Here is an 18686-nt window from a genome sequence, read left to right on the forward strand (position 1 = left end):
TTATTATTGAAGAAGAAAACCAAAATGGGAGGCATCACAACCCAGACTTTAGCCTCTACTACAAAGCTGTCATCATCAAGACAGTATGGTATTGGCACAAAAACAGACACATAGACCAATGGAATAGGATAGAGAATCCAGAGCTGGGCCCACAAATGTACGGTCAATTAATTTTTGACAAAGCAGGAAAGAGTATCCAATGGAAAAAAAAGACTGCCTCTTTAGCAGGTGGTGCTGGGAAAACTGGACAGCAACATGTAGAAGAATGAAACTAGACCAGTCTCTTACACCATACACAAAAATAAGATCAAAATGGCTGAAGGACCTGTTCAGATTTTCTATCTCTTCCCGTTTGAATTTTGGTAGTGCATGTGCGTTTAGGAATTTGTCCATATCTTCTAGATTGTACAGTTTGTTGGCATATAATTTTTCATAGTAATCTCTGATAGTTGCTTGTATTTGAGGGATCTGTTGTAATAGATCCATTTTCTTTCATGATTTTGTCTGAGTGTTCTCTTTTTTATTTCTGAGGAGCCTAGCTAAAGGTTTATAAATTTTGTTTATTTTTTCAAAAAACTAACTCTTGGATTCATTGATCTGTTCAATTGTTTTTGTGGATTATATCTTGTTTAACTCTGCCCTGATCTTTATTATTTCTCTTCTTTTGCTGGGTTTGGGGTGCTCTGGCTGCTCCCTTTCTAGTTTCCTTAGGTGCTCTGTTAGGTCTTGAAAAAAAACAAATATTATTATAAAATATATGCATATAAGAAACAATAAAAAAATAAATAAATAAAAGAAAAGAAGAGAAAAGGAAAGGAAAGGAAAGGAAAAGAAAAGTAAAAAGGAAGGAAAGGGAAAGAAAAAAGAAAATCAACATGGCTTATATCCAGGAGACTCAAAGAGCAGTAGGAAATAGATTCTGTTCCTCAAGGGTTTGTACACAGAGTACGGTACCCTGAGACCCAGCACAAGTGCAGCAGGCTGAGAAGCATGTAGACCATACACGAAGGAGATCCATTGGCTATTCTTAAAACATCTGCTGGAAGGGCAGAAGTATGTTCCAACTCTCCCCAGGGAAGGAGGTGCTGGTTGTTGCCATTTTTATACTCTCTTACCTTCGTAACTGCTGGCACTGCCAGATGACAATTCTGCACTCTCTATCCTGCCAAAACTGCTTGCTCCCCTACCCACAAACTACTATGGCCCTGCCCCACTAAAGCCAGTGTGTGGACTTGCCTGCCCCAATTCCTCCCCTATGATCCTACCAAAGCCAGCAAGTGCACACAGTTCACAATGAACGCCCTGTGATTGCCTGCCTCTGGTGGCCAGGGTCCATTGTGTTTTGGGGCCCTATAGGACTGAAACAATCAGAGAGACAGTTCTTGGCAGGATGCTGCACAGACAAGTGAAACACATACCCAGTCTTCTTTTGACCACTCCCTTAAGACTGGGAGAGATAGCTGTTTTGCCTAACATGTAAACATAAAAACAAGCAAAATGAGGAAACAAGGGAATGTGTTCCAAATGAAAGAACAAGAAAAACTCCCAGAGAAAACTTTAATGAAACAGTGATAAGTAATTTACCTGACAAAGAGTTCAAAGTAATCGTCAGAAAGATGCTCACGGATCTTGAGAGAAGAATGGATGAACACAGAAAGGTCAACAAAGAGCGAGAAAATATAAGACAGTGTGAAACATAAGTCATAGAGCTGAAGAATAGAATAACTGAACTGAAAAAGACACTATAGGGGTTCAACAGCAGAATGGGTGGAACTGAAGAAAGGCCTAGTGGTATGAAATACAGGGCAGTCGTACTCACTCCCCCAAAAAAGCAGCAAAAAGAGAAAAAATTATATGCATACACATATATGTATATGTACACATTTATTTATTTAATTACATATTTGTTTTTGAGAGAGAGTGATACAGCATGAGCAGGACAGGGACAGAGACAGACAATCCAAAGCAGGACCAGGGCTCTACGCTGTCAGCACAGAGCCAACACAGGACTCAAACCCAGAAACCATGAGATCATGACCTAAGCTGAAGTCAGACGTTTAACTGATTGAGCCACCCATGTGCTCTAAAACAGAACTCTAAAAATATAGGTTAAGAGACTGATGGGTAGCTTCAGGGACCTACTGGGACCCCAATTAAGCAAAAAAAGAGAAAGAAAAGGCATCCAAATTGGAAACGAAGAAGCAAAATTGTCACTATTTATGAATGACATGATTTTATATATAGAAAAGGTACTATGCTAAGTGAAACAAGTCAGAGGCACATTATGGGTCCTTCTGGTTTTTATTTATGTTCGAAATATTTAATAAAAAAAAAAAACTGTGGTGCCTGGCTGTCAATTGAGTGTCTGACTCTTGATTTTCTGGAAAAAATGTCAACTTCCAATTCTATATCAAATGAAAACACTATCATTCGGGAATAAAGGTAAAATAAAGACATTTTTAGAGAAAGAGAACCTAAGATGATTCAGTGCCAGAAAATCTGTTCTAAAAGAAATACTAAGAGAAGTTCCATAGACTGGAAAAACTGATACTGGAAAAGAAACATGGAATATCAGAAATTAAAAGAGCATTCAAAATGGAAACTATCTGGGTAAATATAATAGGTTAGTCTTCTTCTACTTAGTTTTTTAAAATAAAACATGTTACTTTGAATGAATGTTTGATGTATGTAGATGTAATACATAGGGCAACTATAACAAAGGGATGTGGGATAAGGAGTCATATAGAGTGGAAATATTTACATTTCACTTGAAGGGTTAAGTGGAATTGTGAAAAGATAAGTACAGTATTATCTAGAACAACCACTAAAAAAATCTGTAAAAAGAGATATAATAAAAAATATAGTCATGGACAATTGGAAAACAAATTTTTAAATTGTCACATATAATAGTACCAAAAAATGAAGTACTTATGTGTAACTATAACACAACATATATAAGAAATCTATGCTGAAAACTATAAAAACACTTATAATAAGAAATAAGTACAACTTAAACAGGAAGAGATACTATGTTTATCGGTTGGAAGGTGAAGACTTGTAGAGTATATCTTCTTAAAATGATCTATAGATTGATTTAATGTACTTCATTAAAAAATGTCACCCTAATTTTTTCAGACAAGCTAATCATAACATGTAAATGCAAAAGGCAAACAAATTAAAGTAGTGCTAAAATTTTGAGGAAAAAATTAAATTGGTAAAATTATACTACCTGATTTCAAGATAGTAAAAACTACACTAATTAACATAGTGCAGTATTAGCAAAGAGATACACACATAAATTGATCCATGAAACAGAAAAGTAAAAAGCAAGTCATAGACTGAGAGAAAATATTTGTAAATCACATATCTGAAAAATATTTGTATTCAGAGTATATAAGTAATTCCTGAAACTTAACAGTAAGAAAACTACCCAATTAACAACGAGCAAAAAGCACAACAGATACTTTACTAAGCAGGATTTACAAGTGGCAGACAGCATATGAAAAGATATTCATCATCATTAGCCATTAGGGAAATGCAAATGAAAATCACAATGAGATAACACTGTATCTATTAGAATGACTAAAATAAAAAATTTTATTTATTTTTAAATAAATAGGCAACATGAAGTAACAGTATGAGATAAATAATAAAATAAAATTCAATAGGGTTCTGAGTAGCTTTGGAGTTATTTCTGACCAACCTCAGAGTTTTCTAAAATCACTTTGAACGTCATAAATATTAGTTTTCATTTTTTTAGGTTTCATAGACTGTATAATAGCAATTGACTTTTAATTTTGTTTTTCTAAGATTATGACATAATGTTAAGTTTAGAACACTAATTCAGTAACTAGAGATCAAATTCTGAAAGCAGTATCATTATTGGTAAGCATCACTCTAAATCAGTCATTTGACAACAGAGAATGGAAGACTTAGGCATTTAAAGCATTTAAGCAAAAGATTCTATCCAAACTTAGTCTTTCCTCAAATTACTACAGTATTTCTTATCAAAATATTCATTTACCGTATACTCCTTTATTTGGTCTCTGGTCACCAACTTGGTAAACTAAATTTATATTTTCAAAGGACTTTATTTTCTTCTTTGGAGAATAAGCTTTAAAAAAGAAATAAAACATTTATTTTTAGTAGTAGTGTTGACAGAATTAACCAAGATAGACTATTTTGTCAAGCCCAAGGAAGGTGAGCCTTATGCTAATTTGTACGTGGGATTATTGGGAGGTGTTGGAGATGGAGAGATGTGACATGGGAATATAATAGCTCTTGAAATATTATCACTTCAAGTTAAAAGATATACTTGGAGGGACAGAATTTTCTTTTGGTGGAGAGAAAAGCTACACCCAGACAAACTGTAACATGTCATTTCGTATCTGCGGGAAGGCATAGCAATGTAGCTACTGGCTAGAGACCCACTAACCCACAGTGACTATTGCAGTTCCTGGATGTGCCTCCCAGCCTGGCATAGGCTACTGTATAAATATTACCCTTTTGCAATAGAAGTACTTACAGTTCTTACTTTAACCACTTAAGGAGGGCAAAGTCTCCTCTCATCATGTGTGCTCAGTGGGTTTTCATTAGAGATGTAAATCTGAGAGTGATGTCTTCCCACTGGAGCAAATTTAACCTAATAATCCCTTCCTCTCTTATTCTTTCTCTGTCCCTCTGGAAGCTGTCTATTTTGTGGAAGATGACAATATTACTCGGAAGTATAATTGTTTGTAAAATAGATATTCATGTCGCCTTGATAATATAAATTAGATTCATTTACATTTTCTTATTTTATTTTATCTTTATTTTTTGAGAGAGATAGAGAGAATGCATGCACACAAGGATGGGGAGGGGCAGAGAGAGAGAGGGAGAATCTTAAGCAGGCTCCCTGCTCAGCATGAAGTCCAATCCAGGGCTTGATCTCACGAGAGTCAGATCATGGCCTGAGCCCAAATCAAGAGCTGGATGCTTAACTGACTGAGCCACTCAGGCACCCTCATTTACATCTTCTTCAAAAAGGGATTTGAGGTAACAATTGTTTAAAATGTCTACTTGAAATTCTTTTCCCATTGAGAAGGTTGATAGTTAAATTTGTAGGAATGTATATCATTACTAAGTGATTTCTTTTCTGAAGTATGAGATTGTTTTCATTATTTCAATGAGCTGATAAATTGAATTAATCCATTTAGCAGATATTTTATACACAAACACACACACATGCATACATAATACATACAGTATTATTTGCTCTGTGAACACAAAAATGGGAGTTATGATATTATGGGTGATTAAGACCATGGGGAGTATGTAAGAAGTGTATTGAGAATGATACAAAGTACTATAAGGGATTCAAAGGAGAAAGATCTTCCAATTAGGGTTATTAGGAAAGATTTTGTGGAATGTCACTTACAGTGGGGCTTAAAGAGCTGTGGAATTGGGATAGATGAACAATAAGCACATCAGTCCAGGCTAAGAAAATTGGACAAAGAGATGCACAGAAGAAAAGGACCTTGTGTGTTAGGAGTGGTCAGTAGTCTCATTTGATTGGACAATGGAAGAAATTGAATGCTTATTATAGACTAGAACTTTTGAGATCTTTATGAGAATTTAGGAGTATTATTTTTGTTTTCAGATCATGAACGTTGGCTCAAAGAGGTTAAGTAATTTGTCCAAGCTATTTGCATGGATAGATTATGGTAAAGCAGTTTGGTAAAGATTTTGGACCTCAGCAGTTTGGCTTCAGAGCCTATGTACATCACCCCTAGATAATAGCTGCCTTCTTCAAGGAGATGGAATGAAACAAAGTTTAAAAGTTAGCTTTGGGTTGGGCTCTGGATAGTGATGAATGGGTGCCTCAAAAGTCTGAGCTTCAGTTAAGAGGTAATGGGGACACTTGGAACTAGAAGAAAGCCTCAGAACAAATTTAAAGTGTAATTAGTAGCAATCTTAAAAATAGATTTGAAGGTGGTTTGAAAAAAGAACCAGTGAAAACTAGTTAGTAATCTACTGGAGTGACACAAGGAGGCTCTCATCTAGAAAGAGGATTGATAGGACAGAGATGGGATTGATGATCTTGTTCTTTCCTTATACCATGTAGTCATGATAATTAAAGCAAATGGACATTTCTGCATTCTGGTTATGAACTATAGTTAATATCATTAATTAATTTACTTTAACAAATTTAATATACTTTATGAAATAAAAGAAAGCTGTTAGAGATTGCACATAGCAAAGTTATTCTGAATATCCCTCCTTCAAACTCTTCATTTCCTTCTTTTTTCTTTCCTTCCTTCCTCTCCCTTCTTCTCCTCTTCCTCCCTTCCTTATTCTCTGACCTCTTGCCCGTCCCGCCCCCCTTTTTCTGGTACTGTCTATTCATTATGGCTGGCAACACAGTAGAATACCAGGGTAGGTGTATAATAGCAATTATCTTACATACAAGTTTTTAAAGTTTCAGTAGCAAAAAATACATTATTTTTAGTATAGGGAAGTTGGTTAGAACTGCAGTATGAGAAAACTTGTCTATTGAACCACTTGATAAGATTATTTTACTGTTTTAATTTTTACATATTTCTATTTTTCCACTTAAACTGTAATAGAGAAATGCCTAGAACTGTGCCTAGCACAAAACAGATAACAATTGTAAGCAAACAGAATTTTACAAATGGATTTTTACATAAGTACATAGATAAGCATTTTATACATTGCTCCATCAGCTTTTTAATATCCTTACTTTCTCTATATGTTCCATCTTGTCCTCTGTAATGAAATGTATTGTTGTTTCTCATCTCTTCTCTTTTAAAGCCATTTTCTTGCATTTTTTGTAAATGATAAGCCATTTTTTTCTCTAGAAGGGCTTGTTTCTAAAATATTAAGACATATCAAGTTAACATAAGCTTTCTATTTAAAAATGCAAAACAAGAATTTAAAATTTGAGAGTATATATTGGAAATCAACAGTCACTCTTCTTTTATGCCTTATCAAGTTACATGGTACAAATTTGGGAGGGGAGTAAAGGATAAATTTCTATCTGTGATCAAACATGAATAATGTATTTAACACTTAAATACAATTAACCTCACTATCCACCTTCAGGGAACTGGTCTAGTTACAGGTCAACTGGGGTCTCTTAATCCATAGATATTCTGAAGAGTTTAGGCAATTACTAAATCATCTTCAATTGGAAGATTCTTGAGTGACTTAATCAAATCACTCATGCCTAATAGAGATATATATAATGTATGAAATGTGACTTCTTTTTTGAAGCTCTGGGCTAATATTGATCCTTGATGTACCAGAAAGAAAATAACTGCACAGAGAAAGAACCCCAGAGATCCTCTAAGGGTTCCCTAGAGTATTCAGCAGGAGAATGGATCAGTACAGGTATGTGAGGAAACACCAAGGCCATCCTTCAGGATTAGAGAGAATGGTGTCGGCACCGGTCTATCATGCCTATTTTCACCATCCACTCCAGAAAAACTTCATAAGTCACAGGGCATTGGGTAGAGTACTAAAATGGGTCATGCTTCAGTAGTGAACAATAACTAGTATCAGATTAAACATGGCTCTGGCCCCATCTAACAAATCTTAAAAAGCTGTTTCCAAAGAAATTATCTATATTCAAGGAAAAAGCTAAAGGATATTTAGAAGGATATGAAAATATTCAGTATCCAAAAAGTAAATTTCATATCTGGGATCTAATCAAAGAGCACCAAATGTATAAAAAGCAGGGAAATATGATCCATAAAATGAGTCCATCAATCAATTAACATTGACCCATAAATGATACAAATGCTAGAATTAAAGATAAGATATTAAAGCATAAGTGTATTCCATATATTTACAAGGAAAAGACATTGAAGATATAAAAAGGACCAGAATCAATTTTTTAAACGTATGAGATGTATAGTATGAGACATGCATTAATAGCAAAATAGACAGAAATTGCAAAAGAAGAGATTAATTAAAGTGCATTCAGGAAAAGTAACCATCCAAAAGGAAAGATTGATTGTAAGACAAAAAGTTACGAAATGAAAAGCGTATAAGCCAGCTGTGGAATAACATCAAGCAGCCTAATTAATATATTCATGTAGAGAGGAGAATAGGGACAAAACAATATTTGATGATAATGTCCATTATCACTTTTTCTATTCTAGGTTTAACAGAGGTTATAAGTCGGTGCAATCAGGCAAGAAAATGAAAAAGACATCTACATCCAAAGAAAGGAAATAAAACTACCTTTATTCATAGACAACATAATCACTTATGTTGAATGTCAACTGGCATCTAGAAATAAATTACTAGAGTAAGTGATTTTGTCAATGCAGATTATAAGACGACTATAAAAATTTGCTTTTCTATGTACTAACACCAAATAATCAGAATTAAAAATTAAAAATACCAATTATAATAGCATAAAAATTATGAAATACCTAGGGACGAACCTATCAAAAGATGTGTACCTGTAAACTGCAACAATTAGGGAAACCTAAATAAATGGAGATAAATATTTGGTTCACAAGTTGGAAGATTCAATATTATCAAGAGATCAATTGTGACCAATATGATCAATAGAATAAACATAATTCTAATCAAAGTTTCAGTAAGATTTCTTGGTAGAAAATTGAAAAGACGATTTCAAAATTTATATATAAATGTAAAGGGCTTAGATTAGCAAAAACAACCTTAAAATGGAAGAGCAAACTTAGACGGTTAGCACTACTGATTTAAAGAACTATAAAAGTTACAGTAATCAAGGCAGTGTAATGGACAAATAGATCAAAGAGTAGAAAAGAGTGCAAAAATACACTCTACAACAGATTTTTGATAAAGATACAAAGGCAAAATATTTTAAAGATTTCCTAACTATAATTTAAGCACATACTTTGGAGTAAAAAAAGAATATATACATATGCATATATATGAATATATATATAGAGTGTCAATCTTAAAAATATTAAAGTAATGATATACCAATGAATTTAAAACTTCTATTAAAACACATTTCAAGAGAAACAATTTAGAATAACTCTATTGGAAATATCAATAATTCAAATAGCTCTCTGCCATGAACATGGCTCAAGCATCCTGCAGCGTCACCATGTCTATCATCAGTGGCCGTGTCTAACTGGCACTTCCAGTGCCAGAGCTTATCCCATTGCACGGGTTGTCACGAAAACTGGCCAGGACTCCTTGAATAGAAATTTGCATGAGGCGAAAAGGGAGACCTGGGGCATTCTGTTGCTCTCCAAACCAGCCACTTTCAGAAATGTCTGGAAGCAAAAGGTCACTTTGGAGAGAACTCCCATTGAAAAAAAGTGAATATTAGAAAATAATAATTACAATAAAGTGGGATAAGCTAAGCTCACCATATGAGCCCCGGCAATACTAAGGTATATGTAACAGAAGTAGAATAAAAGATTATCATACATATTTAAGTTTACATTAATAAAAAATACTACATAGCGGGATATATCAATATAACTGACTTATGTATATCTTACACTACATCTAGATTTGTCAAAAATAAGGTACTGAGGGGCGCCTGGGTGGCTCAGTCGATGAAGTGTCCAACTCTTGATTTTGGCTCAAGTCATGATCCCAGGGTTGCGGGATTAAGCCCTGTGTTGGGCTGTGCACCGCTTAAGATTTGCTCTCTCTCTCTCTCTCTCTCTCCCCCTCCTCTGCCCTTCCCCTGCTCTCTCTCTCTGTTAAAAATTAATAGATAAAAGTAAAAACCAATAAGCTATTGAAATTACTTGTAATTTTAGACAAATATTAAATGATGTGGAGAGTTGTCAGTGTTATTTTATTAAATGAAAAATCAATCTACAAAACACCCTATAAGGTGTTATAACATCAATTTATTTATTGTAATAAATTTTCATAGAAATATCACCTGATGTGTGCATGTACCACACAATAGGTGGTGCTGGGATTACAAAGAATTTCTCTTTACACTGGTTTACACTCTAAATCATAAAACTATATATCATTTAAAATAAAAAAAAAGTTACTCTAAAAAATTAGCTGGTAGGGAAATATTGAGAACTTTCTCCAAGAAATTCTGAGTGTAAGAAAAATCAGTTTATCATTTCTTTTCTAGAGGAATTATAAGTATAATTTATGTCCTGAAACAAAGTCAAAAGCAGTTGTATCAAATAATAAGGCGGTACTTTTTATAGTCCAAATATAATATAGCCAAAATGTAGTGAACTTCATAACTTTCACTTTTTTATAATGCATATCATTTGGAGTAAACTGGTCCGTTGTTATCTCACAAAGTGTACTTTCAAATATTAGAAACTAGCAAAAGCTTCTCCTCAAACAGTCCCACTTAGAGGTTTTAAAGTTCACCCCACCTTCCTGTCACTCTCTTCTCTGTTTCGACGCCGTTGTTCCTCTATTCTAGCTTCTCTTTTAACATCTTCTCCAATCTTCATCAGAAGTAGCATCTCTTTTGTCTTCCATTCCTAGGGAGCATGAAGTTACTATACTCAGTACATGCTCACAATAAACCTTTGTATTCTGTCCACCACCAACAAGCAAATTAGAACATGTCAGGGGTCCAACAGAAATCAGGATAAGCATTAACGAAAGTCATACATTGGGTTTAGGATGGACTTTCCCTACTGCCCTCCTATTCGGAATGTAGGATGGTTATTTTTTACTAAAGCTAAATTCAAAAATTAAAATCCACAATGAAGACTTTAAGGGAGTTAAGTAGTGTTCTAGTAACATTTAAAATGGTCTCTTTAAGGGCAGATGTTGACTCATATAGTTTGTGCCGTCAGCCTCGTCATTCTATGGAACAACTTATAGCTGTGAAGAAAGGTTAATGGGGATTTATGATTCAGATCTGAGATAACTTCAGGAAGTATGATGGACAGCTAAATTAGTTACAAATGAAACAATTGTATACAGTTTTTCTCCCAATACTTTAAATATGTTATCTTACCTCTTCAATTTTTCTACGAAGACTAAGTTTTCTTCTTGTGTGTTCTCGCTGTCGTCTTTCTTCTCTATCCATCCGGAGCAGGTGTTGCTCTCCTGCTGCACACTCAAGTTGTTTTAATTCCCTATTTATCATGTCCAAATATCTAAGGAAAAGTGCAAATATAAGTAAAGGTATTTTGGCTGTTTCCCTTATGATGGCATCATCTGCTTTGATATTCCCAAACCATCTTTGGGCTTGCTTTTCATTTCTTAAACAACAAGAATTTTACCGATTTTCTATCAGCTCTGTTCATAGACCTTCAAGGCAGCATGATCTCATGGTTTGTGCAATCGAGCCCCACTTGGGCTCTGCGCAGACAGAATGGAGTCTTCTAGGGATTCTCTCTCTCCCTCTCTTTCTCTCTCTGCCCCTAGCCTGCTCATGGTCTGTCTTTCAAAATAAGTAAATAAACATTAAAAAAAAAAAAGAAGCATGTGTTAACAATACTTTCTCTCATCTCCTACAATAGGACAATTTTTGAATCTGATTTGTTCTTCAGTTATCAGGTTGGATTACCTTTTGGATTCTCAGAAACCCTGTCTTCTCTGGTAGAAATTTGTCTTCAGAGCTTTGCCACCATAATTTCCCAATTCCTGTACTTCTTGGTCTCCTTTCCTCTCCGTAGTGGGGACAGTGGTGGAGTTAAATAGTGTCTCGCTTTCTTAAAAAATTCCTACCTTAAGTTCATTCTAGTATCCTCTTATGTATCTGGGTCTATAATATATACATAAAATATGCATTAACTTCAATCTTACCTGTTCCTTAATACTTGTTCCTGGTCCTTAACAGATTGAGTGTCATTCTGTAATAACCAATTTTGGAACCGTGCAACATCAGAATGTCCAGGTGTTTGAGTATTTTCCTGTAGTTTATTTACTTGCTTTGCAATCATTTCCTATTTTAAAAAGTATATCAGATAGTGCTCAGTATTTTGTGAATAGATACTTCTGCTTAATTCTATTATAGACATAGACAATTGACCCAAAATAAAGATTTCTTCCTCTGAAAATAAATGATAAATATTTCATCTTATTTTTGTACCCATTCTGAAAAAGTTAAGTGAAAATAAGAAAGAAGGGGAGGAGAAGCTTTAGGCACAAGGGAGAAATTGTGGAAAATATAGAGCACTTAATAGTATAGGGAAGTCATTACCATTTTTTTACAACAATTAATCTTTGAACATAAATTTGTAAAACTACACATACACCTACATTTCTCATTTTTATCCAGCCCACTTGAGCCTAAAACCTGAATGCCCTCATGCACATGTGTGTGTGGGCTCTCACTCTCACACAAACTTTGAGTCAAATATTGAAAGGAAGTCTCAATCTATACCCACTCATTCTATGCCAACACACTCCACTTCACCTTTAAGAACATTTTTTATTGAATGAACATAGCGGCATGTGTGTGGGCACACTACCCAATGTGCATGTTCCTTGAGCCACCTGTAGGACACTGTAACTATCATACTCTTCCTTTCCTGTTATTCCCACTGTTTGGAGGTTGCAGCTTAGGAATCTTCCTGCCACAATACACTCTTCCTATTGGTCCTAGCTCAGGTAGAAATGACACATCTTAGTGGTAATTTAATTGCTAAATTAGGTGAGCTACACAGGCATATTAAGAGATGACTTGGTCCCTTTTCTTAACTCAATATAGCAACTGAAAAATATTATTTATTCCTCTTCTACATTTTCATTTGGAAAAAGTAGTTTGTCAAAATTAAAGGTAAAACTATTATAAGAAGATATTTTGATACAAAGAAAGCTTTTTTCCAAACCTTAGGTAAAGAAACCAAATTAAGTATTTAACTTACTTGATCTTTCATATAGTTTCTTTCAAAGTCTAATTTTAAAGTGGTAAGATATTGCCTGTATTTATTCAATTCCCTCAAGGTACATACAATCTAAAAAACAAAACAATTACAAAGTATATAAATACAAATATTTAAAAATCATAACAATTACTTTCCAGAGAAAAAATAGTAATGACATACCATTTGATAGTATTTTGGTAATAAGAGTAACAAAATGCTAACAATTTTACAAGCAGTATCTCTCTACAATTTTTAATCAAGAAGAAATATCCTTCTCAAACCATTACTTTATTAATATGCATTATGCCATGGCAGATGATTTAGTACACACAACTTGAGTTATTAAAAGACCAATGTAATAATAATGTTCAACTCCAGTAAGAATATGGTCTACCAATATTCTTCCAGACTGATTTTCCTAGATTCCTATTTTGTCTCAAGTTTTTAATCTTTGACAAGCATATAGTGATATTAGGGACAGAGAGGACTATGATACAGTTGGGAAAATTAACTTTACCTTCTCAAATTATTTCGTAATCATAATTTGATATTATAAAGAAAAAATGTGAGGGAGAAAGTAGTTTGATTTAGAAAAAACAACTGATTTCCCTTGACCCAAATACTGAGTAATTTATGAAATTTCCCATTAAGTATTTGTCATGACCAAGTTAAAGGTGATACAGACCCCCTAGTAAGGTACAGAAGCAAGCTTTATCAAGTCTTAGAGGTTTGCAGTGATTAAAAAAAATTAATCCTCAACCCACTTTATTATTGCTGGTGATATAGCCATCCTTCTTTAATCTTCTCAGAATATCTTTGCGCTTATAGTATGCTCTTAAATGTGGATCATGGAGACTTTTATATTGGTTTTCCAAAAGTCGACAGTAAGGATCAGTCAGGTTAAAACCATAAGAAGGTCGAAAAAGCTGCAAACAGATTTAAAAATACTGTAAAGGTAAAACTAATGAATTTCACTTTTTAAATGTTAATCTATCGAAATGACTAGAATGCTCATTAAAAGTAAAGCATGCAAGAAGAATTTAGTGTGGAGGAAAACCCACAACAGAAATGACTTGGATTAGGCAACATAAAAATTTATTATCCCTCCCTCTTTTCCCCACTGACCTTATTCTAAAATCCTACTCTCATTCAATTAATTCCTTCCCTGATCTCCATCAGTCATTGGCCTTGAGCCAGAGAAGAAGGAAAAGGAAAGAAAGGGAATATGATAAAATTTGTTTAAATGTATAAAGAAAGCTAAAGCTTTCTTTTCCTCCTCTTCTTCCAGGTCAATGTACTCACTTCATTTAAAGGATAAAAGGATAATATTAAATATGATTTTATATATCAATAATCTGAAAATGAAGAAAATAGAAAGTCTTTCATCACGATTCATGGAAACAACTTTAACAAAAATAGAAGTAAAAATCAGATGTTAAAGATAATTGATTAAAGAGTTATTTTGTATTGAGGTCTTATCTAAGATAAGAAACCCAATGATCCCTGAATGCTACAGTCAGGAAAAAAAAAGTCTGAATTACAAAGTTCAACATATTGAGGAGCCAATTATAAAAGATATTGATAATAGGACACCTGGTGGCTCAGCGTTAAGTGTCTCACTTAGGCTCAGGTCATGGCTCATGGTCTATGAGTTTGAGGCCCAGACTGGGCTCTGTGTTAACAGCTCTTAGCCTGTTTCAGATTCTGTGTGTCTCTCTCTCGCTTTCTCTCTCTCTGCCCCTCCTCCACTCATACTTGCTACCTCTCTATCTCTTTCTCAAAAATAAACAAACATTAAAAAATAGATATTGATAAGACTGCAGCTTCTTCATATGTGTAAATACCAAATGCCACTTTATACAATAGTCATTAGCATATAAAGAAGGAAAATATCAGCTAAGAGTCATGTTTCTCTGTTACGTTAGAGGAAACGGATGAATGATCTAATCTCATTTGTAAATTAAAACATTACCACAGGGAGGTGGATTGTTTTGTGTGTATGAGTTCTTAGTCCATTTTTCAATGGCAGGACAGTGATAATGGGTTATGGGGGAATTTCTGAAAGGGAAAATGTAGAGGATATAAGTGGGTGTGGAAGTCATCCTAATATTGCCTTTGCACTCTTTTTTTTTTTTTTTTTTTTTTTTTGCTTTCCTTTAAGTTTTCTTGGCCAGAAAAAGTGAAGTTTTAGTCTAAAGTACAGTCAGGGCAGGAATTGGCTCAAGTGAAAGGCAACTGGGATGTGTGGAAAATGTGGGGAACCTGAGAGCACCTGCGCCGCTCACAGGCCTTAGTTTACTCAATAAGACCCCACATGCTGTGCCTCAGTCCAGATCTGTCTGCAGGTACCAATCTGTGACCTCCGTGTTCAGTCTGGTAGTAGCCACCTCAGTCAGATTCTGAGCACTCACAAGCTTGGCTGGGTGGGGCCCAATAAAGAACTCCCTCAAGGTAGGTTGGGAGGATGTTTCTTAGGTGGTCAAAGGGACAGGCTCTAGGAATGATAGGATGCTAGCTTTCCTTTTCTATTTAAAAGCTTCCTTGATAAGTTTCTGACCCCTTGTTTGACACCAGACTTCAATCTCTTCCAAGGGCCTAAATCATAAAGCGGAATTCCCTAATCACCAATGCTTCTGTGAGAAGGCAAAGAAAAGAATCTCAAAGGACACTGTCTTGAATTCAGTGAGACAAGATATAAAGCCCATATCTTTCCTGTAAGGGGAACAATCAATAATTATGAGTCAAGGAGTGGAATGATTATATTTTTTTAAGACATTGACATCTTTTTTCAAAGATGTTAATATCTAAGAGATGTTGAACTTTAGCTGTGATGGCTGTATATTTCTCAAAACCAAACTTGGGCTACTGACCTTTTAGACCTATCCATTCATTGAAGCCAGAGTAATTATTTTGTTGTCAATTAAAGTTATTAGTTTCCCTTAAAACAAAACAAAACAAAAAGCTAAAAGTATAAACAAAGCATCACTTTATTGAGGAGATTGTAGAGAAAGAAAAAGAAGGATCTCACAAAGTCATTCTTCAGGGACATAGTCTGGTTACTAATTATGATTAAATAAAGATAGTTTGGGGGGAATGAATATAATAAAGAATAGAGAGGACATCTTTTAAAAAAGTAATTGACAAGTGAATTAATATTTGACAGAAAAAGTAATTCAGCAAACAATATATTTGAATAAGCAAACAAAGACAGGACTAAATTTACACCCTACAGAAGGGATGTTAGAGGTTTCAAACATATCTTTAGGAAAGCTAGTTTGTTTGGATGTGACTCAGTCTAACAGTGCACGGTGGCATAGTTTTAGCGACCTTGCTCTATTCTAATAGAACAAATTCATTTTTAAAAAGGAAAATTATATATTTTTTAAAAGGAAAATTATATATTTTCCAGGAAAAAAAACATACATTTTTTGTTTGTTCATTTATTTTGAGAGAGTGAGAGAGAAAGCATAAGTCAAGGTGAGGTAGAGAGAGAGGGAGAGAGAGAATATTCCAAGCAGGATCTGTCTGCAGGTACCAATGCCAGGGTCAAATCCACAAGCCTGTGAGATCATGACCTGAGCCAAAGCTGGACATTTAACAATTGAGCTATCCAGACACCCGAAACAAAACTTAAAGAAATCATGTTTATTAGGATCAATCAGGTTAAAGCTGTTTATTAGGCAAGTATAAAATAACAAGGGGCTTTATTTATTTTTAAAAATTATTTTGAAAGAGAGGGAGAGAGAGCGAGAGAGCGAGTGAGCATGATGGGGGGAAGGGGCAGACAAAGAGGGAGAGAGAGAATCCTAAACAGGTTCTTGGTGTCAGTACATGGGGGTTGACCTCACTAACTGTGAGATCATGACCTGAGCTGAAACCAATAGTGGAACCCTTGACCACCTGAGTCACCCAGGTGTCCCTCTTTTTTGGGAGAGGGGCTTATTCACTTCTGATGACATCATAGATAACAGAAGGGCAGGAGGGTCTCTCAGAATTCTCCTTCTTTTTTTTTTTTTTTTTTTTTTTTTGCAATATTGATCAAAGAACCTCTGCAAAAGAATGCCCTGAACTTTCTTCAGCATTAGTTACTGGGTCAAATGCTGGTGAGGTTTGAGGGAGGAGGTGTGGAGGTGTTGAGGACTAAAAACATGAAAGGGTTTGAAGGAAGCATACTATACTCCAGGATGATTTACAACATAAAATTATAATCATAAAATTATACTGTTGAGTGAAACTATACAAACCAAGAGCAATGCAAATTTTTAAGGAAATATAAGCTGATTGGGGGCTATCATAGTTCAGAAAGAATCTTGAAAGATGGTTCAAATTCACAGATTGGGCAGAAGAGGAAAGAGTATGCCAGGTTTGGGAGGCAAGGCACAGAACAAAGGAACGAGGACACAGATATACCAATGTAGTATGTGTGAGTAGGTGTAAAAGACCCCAAGTAGAAAAGCTGAGGCTCTAGATTGGAGGAAAAAGAAAACGGTTGAGGAAATTGGGGCAAATCATGCAATCATTAGTTAAATACTGAACATGTTAACTCATTTTAACTTTTTTTTTTTTTTAGTATATGAAATAGACTACAGCTCAAAATAAAATCGTAGAAAAATGTTCTGTAATGATAGTTTTGTCCAACTTATTTTTGGTTAAACTCATAACACAATCAAATGTACAGCGAGCACTGATAACCTTGCCTCTCTCAACCAAATATATTTGCAATAAAATCCCACTAAATAGGTAGATGTAAAATGATAGTATAAAGACATGTCACTAAGGTTCCTTAAATTATAAATTAAGACAGAGTTAAGAATCTAAACTTTCTAGCCCAAGATTTGGAGCAAACTATTCAATATGAAGTTGCCTGATATGCATCCTAAACCATATCTTAGGTTAGATATGGTGTTAGTTATTTCTTTCCTCTGTTTATCATGCAAATTCCCTTAACAGACTTTGTATGATGTAGTTCCTGAATCTAATGGCAAGTAGACAAGGGCAAAGAAAACCAAACTAAGACAATTAAAAATTACGTTACCTTTTCACTTAAGTTCGTAGTATAGTATAAAGTATTGCTTCCTGGGATCATAGGCAACTTGACCCCAAGAGGCAGATCCAGTAGTTGACTCGCTCCGACGGCTGGAAATTGGGTTTTGTGCACGCCCTGTCAGATGCAATTGGAGAGTTTGGTCTTTCCTTTTAGGAACTAGGTATTAGGCCGATGTGACTGCTACTCCAAACAAATGAACTGAAGAGTCATACGGTCAAGGTCGAAGGGTCCAGCCCTACCAGACAGCCTCGGAGATCTCCCGCTTCCAGGTCACCACCCGCTCTTGGGCTCTTCGCCCGCCGCGCCGGTTTTGGCCAGCGCAGCCCCAGCCTCCGCCACCGGCTGCGCCGCACGAGGGCGCCAGAAGCGGGCGGTTTGGACCCGCGCGATTGGTCGGCAGCTCTCCTTTCCCCGCCCCACCAGGCCGGAAGCCCGGGCGCAGGGCTGCACTCACGTCTCCGCATTGTTGGCTCTCCGAGGCCAGGCTGCTGGTGGCCGTCTTGGCGGCAGCGACGTTGGCGGCCTTAGAACAGGAACTGAGGTACAGCTCCATCGCCAGCCCGGGCCCTTGTGCCCTCAGCCGCCCTCCCCTGTGTGTCCTTCCCTCTCACCCCTTTCCCTGTCGTCGTCCCTCCGTCGAGCCTGGATCCAGAATGGCCAGTACCCGGCGTCCTCGAGGCCTCACGCTCCCAGCGTTCCAGGCTCCGAACTTGGGGGCCCCAGAAGGGTGCTGCCCTCTGGCGGTGCTTGTGGCGTCAGCGCCCCAGAGTTGGAGAAATCAGTCCCAGGGGTCGGGTCTGAGAGTCACAGTCAATGTA

The 18686-nt window shown here is 35.8% G+C and overlaps 1 protein-coding gene across 1 annotated transcript in view; it reads right to left on the reverse strand.

Moving 5' to 3' along the window:
• The window catches only part of FSIP2 (fibrous sheath interacting protein 2), a 75287-nt gene extending 56825 nt beyond the window's left edge, over positions 1–18462 (reverse strand). Inside the window, exons 1-9 of the mRNA XM_029934283.1 lie at positions 18323–18462; positions 17857–17982; positions 13586–13747; positions 12822–12911; positions 11758–11897; positions 10964–11105; positions 10368–10478; positions 6740–6869; positions 4025–4114 (exon numbers count right to left, since the gene is read on the reverse strand). Of these exons, the coding sequence (XP_029790143.1) occupies positions 4025–4114; positions 6740–6869; positions 10368–10478; positions 10964–11105; positions 11758–11897; positions 12822–12911; positions 13586–13747; positions 17857–17982; positions 18323–18421 (1090 nt within the window). The 5' untranslated portion in view covers positions 18422–18462. The remainder of the gene's footprint in view (positions 1–4024; positions 4115–6739; positions 6870–10367; positions 10479–10963; positions 11106–11757; positions 11898–12821; positions 12912–13585; positions 13748–17856; positions 17983–18322) is intronic.
• Positions 18463–18686: the final 224 nt, after the last annotated feature.

The sequence above is a fragment of the Suricata suricatta genome, chromosome 3 (genome assembly GCF_006229205.1).
Source record: "Suricata suricatta isolate VVHF042 chromosome 3, meerkat_22Aug2017_6uvM2_HiC, whole genome shotgun sequence".
NCBI lineage: Eukaryota > Metazoa > Chordata > Mammalia > Carnivora > Herpestidae > Suricata > Suricata suricatta.